This window comes from Notolepis coatsorum (genome assembly GCF_963971535.1).
Source record: "Notolepis coatsorum genome assembly, chromosome: 14".
In the NCBI taxonomy this organism is placed as follows: Eukaryota; Metazoa; Chordata; class Actinopteri; order Aulopiformes; family Paralepididae; genus Notolepis; species Notolepis coatsorum.
The window spans coordinates 90,261,489-90,265,557 of NC_140178.1; the positions used below are offsets into that span (position 1 = coordinate 90,261,489).

Sequence of the window (4,069 nt, forward strand, 5' to 3'; positions counted from 1 at the left end):
GTAAACACCACTCTTAAATCTGGCTCTGTCAGATCCACAGAATCCTATAAACACTGTTATTGTAATGTAGCTACACTATATATATATATATATATATATATATATATATAGGGCTGTCCCCGACTAAGGATTTGGATAGTCGACTATGATTGGCCGAAATGTGCCGATAGTCGACTATAGTCGACTATAATCTTTTTTTGGAAAAAAACATTTACTTATTTTTTTTTATTTTTTTTTATTATTTGGGCTGTGGGGGTGCTTAATGTCTGAAGGAGTCAACTGAAGGCTTCTTGTCCTCTGCAAAAGCATGCAATTGGTCCACTGATGGATACATCTCGATATTTGTCTAGTCTAGTGTGTTCATTAGATGGGTGAAATCTTCTTTCAGTGCATCTGTGCTGTTTTCTTAGGCAGTTAGCCTCTGGTATGCGTGCCATTAGCGTTAGCCACGCGTCTAGGCCTCTTTTCTTTTGGAAATAATGATTAAAAAAAAAATTTAATTTTTTTTTCTTTTTTTTTTGTATTCGACTAAGAGGTTGGCAGTCGACTACGGCTCCTTTCAATTGATTAGTCGACTATTCGACTAATAGGGGTCAGCCCTAATATATATATATATATATATATAATATATACACATGTATTGTCCTTATACGTATAATATTTTTTATTTATCTATGGCAGCTAGCATTAGCTCTGGTGGTGATGTTCCTAGTTATTCTACGGCTAGCGTTAGCTCTGGTGGTGGTGTTCCTAGTTATACTACGGCTAGCGTTAGCTCTGGTGGTGGTGTTCCTAGTTATTCTACGGCTAGCGTTAGCTCTGGTGGTGTTCCTAGTTATTCTACGGCTAGCGTTAGCTCTGGTGGTGATGTTCCTAGTTATTCTACGGCCAGTGTTAGCTGTGGTGGTGGTGTTCCTAGTTATTCTACGGCTAGCGTTAGCTCTGGTGGTGGTGTTCCTAGTTATTCTATGGCTAGCGTTAGCTCTGGTGGTGATGTTCCTAGTTATTCTACGGCCAGTGTTAGCTCTGGTGGTGGTTTTCCTAGTTATTCTACGGCTAGCGTTAGCTCTGGTGGTGGTGTTCCTAGTGATTCTATGGCTAGCGTTAGCTCTGGTGGTGGTGTTCCTAGTTATTCTACGGCTAGCGTTAGCTCTGGTGGTGGTGTTCCTAGTGATTCTACGGCTAGCATTAGCTCTGGTGGTGGTGTTCCTAGTTATTCTACGGCTAGCGTTAGCTCTGGTGGTGGTGTTCCTAGTTATACTACGGCTAGCGTTAGCTCTGGTGGTGGTGTTCCTAGTTATTCTACGGCTAGCGTTAGCTCTGGTGGTGGTGTTCCTAGTTATTCTACGGCTAGCGTTAGCTCTGGTGGTGGTGTTCCTAGTGATTCTACGGCTAGCGTTAGCTCTGGTGGTGGTGTTCCTAGTTATACTACGGCTAGCGTTAGCTCTGGTGGTGGTGTTCCTAGTGATTTGTCTACGGCTAGCGTTAGCTCTGGTGGTGCTGTTCCTAGTTATTCTACGGCTAGCGTTAGCTCTGGTGGTGGTGTTCCTAGTTATTCTATGGCTAGCGTTAGCTCTGGTGGTGGTGTTTCTAGTTATTCTACGGCTAGCGTTAGCTCTGGTGGTGGTGTTCCTAGTTATTCTACGGCTAGCGTTAGCTCTGGTGGTGGTGTTCCTAGTTATTCTATGGCTAGCGTTAGCTCTGGTGGTGGTGTTCCTAGTTATTCTACGGCTAGCGTTAGCTCTGGTGGTGGTGTTCCTAGTGATTCTACGGCTAGCGTTAGCTCTGGTGGTGGTGTTCCTAGTTATACTACGGCTAGCGTTAGCTCTGGTGGCACATAGTGAGGTACAAGGTTTGACACACTAAGCTGTGACTCACATGCCAGGTGTGTGTGACCATCGTATGCTGATCTGTGTGTGTGTGTGTGCGCGCGTGCACACTCCCCAGTCTGACTGTTTCCTTGAATGTGTTTCCAAATGTGTATTTTGTGTGTGTGTGCTTACGTATGTGAGAAACCAGAAACTATTCACCCACCCACCGACCCACCATGTGTATGTGTGTGTGTGTGTGTGTGTGTGTTGTGTGTGTGTGTGTGTGTATGTGTGTGTGTGTGTGTGTGTGTGTGTGTGTGTGTGTGTGTGTGTGTGTGTGTGTGTGTGTGTGTGTGTGTGTGTGTGTGTGTGTGTGTGTGCATGTGCGTGCGTGCGTGCATGTGTCCCACAGGAAGGCATCCTCCTACAGTACACTCTCCCCACCACCACATACCTGGCGAGTGGACGAAGTAGGCCAGGTAGAGGTCCAGCTCCTTGACGGACACTCCGATGTGGTGCGGCTGGACACACAGGCCGTGGTTGGAGCACTGGGGCGACTTGACGAGCCGCTCCCCGTCCGTGCTCTCCAGGGGACTGCCCTTGAACAGGATGACCATGACCAGGTCCAGCCTCCACACCTTGTCGGCCTGGCGCAGGCAGTCGATGCGCCGTATCTTGCCCTTCTGGTCGGGGTTGGACAGCACGCAGCAGGGGGGCTTCTTGCCCGTGATGGTGAGCACAAAGTCCTCACGGAACTCGGGCCGGATGTCCTTGCGGAGCTTGGCCAGCAGCCGCGACGCCCACTTCTGTTTGATCTCGGGCTTCTCTCCCAGCAGCTCGTCCTTCACGGCGCGCTCCTCGTCCTTCGTCATCCTCTTCTCATGCTTCTTGAAGTACTTGCGCTTCCTGGCCTGCAGGTTGAACCAGGTGTACGAGAAGGCACGGACGTGCGGGAGGAGGGCCTCGATGAAGGGATGAAATTCATCCTGGGGCGGACGGAGAGAGAGAGAGAGAGAGAGAGAGGAGGGAGGGGGAGAGAGATAGAGGGGGAAAACCGTCAGTCCGATTCTGTGTGTTCTCTTTTGCTTATAGGCAGTGATGAGCAGGTGAGTGAGTGAGTGAGTGAGTGAGTGAGTGAGTGAGTGAGTGAGTGAGATGATGCAAGTTTCAAAATAAAACTGCAAAATGTTTAGAAATGTGAAATGGAAAAAAGAGGCAGCACTGCAGGATAATTCTTAAAACTGTGACAAATGAGTCAGACACAATGATTAATAATAATAATAATAATAATAATAATAATAATAATAATAATAATAATAATAATAATAATAATAATAATAATAATAATAATAATAATAATAATAATAATAATAATAATAATAATAATAATAATAATAATAATAATAATAATAATAATAATAATAGCACTGGCAAAATTATGACATTTCCATAATAATAGTAAACAAAATTAGCTAAATTGCTAATAAGGATAAATAAGGATAACATACATATCTATAATAAAAATGTATATATATAATAGTAATATAATTATAATAACAGTAAATGCAAAGTGTCAAATATAATAATTGGAATTACACTAACATTATATTTCAGTCAAACAGACAAACAAATCTTGACTATCAGCTGTAATGATATAAGGCCAAGAAAGAATTCCATTTGGCTCTTTTTTCTATATCAAAACACTCGCAATCGCAAATACACAAAGTGCACAAAATTCTAATTTGAAATTAAATCCACAAAACCGAGCCGCGCTCCCAAAGCGTTCCCGCTGTGGAAGAAAAACAAGTTATTCGACTATATACCATAATACCTTCACTACATATCGCTGGGCAACAATGCCCAGATCTCGCCATAGTGCTCCAGTGCCAGGGTGGCCACACAGCGGTCGCTCACCACCGCCAAGCCTTCCCGCCACCAGACCACTGTTGAAATGTGCTGCTAGGAGATCTGCCATACCATGTCCTATCTCTGCTACCATGCAAAGGAGCACCGAGCAGACTCACATTTCCACAACAAACAGAAAGCAAACAGAAATCGGCACAGAAAAGCACAGTGCTAGATGAAGACAGACAGCCTGGTAGTTACCATTTTGCACTCTCATCATAAATTTGGCACAGCAGTTAAAAGGAAAAAAAAGGGAAAAAAAAGGGGAAAGAAATATTTTTTTTTGTCCCACGTTCCCAAATGTAAAGCGGCTGCAGGTTTTGGCTGCGTGTGGAGAATTAGCAGATGAAGAA

At 44.2% G+C, this 4,069-nt stretch overlaps 1 protein-coding gene across 1 annotated transcript in view; it reads right to left on the bottom strand.

Moving 5' to 3' along the window:
• nfixb (nuclear factor I/Xb) overlaps positions 1-2,794 on the bottom strand; it is a gene marked incomplete at its 3' end in the record, with an annotated part of 78,319 nt that extends 75,525 nt beyond the window's left edge. Inside the window, exon 1 of the mRNA XM_084328707.1 lies at positions 2,266-2,794. Coding sequence (XP_084184833.1) covers positions 2,266-2,683 — 418 coding nt within the window. The 5' untranslated portion in view covers positions 2,684-2,794. The remainder of the gene's footprint in view (positions 1-2,265) is intronic.
• Positions 2,795-4,069: the final 1,275 nt, after the last annotated feature.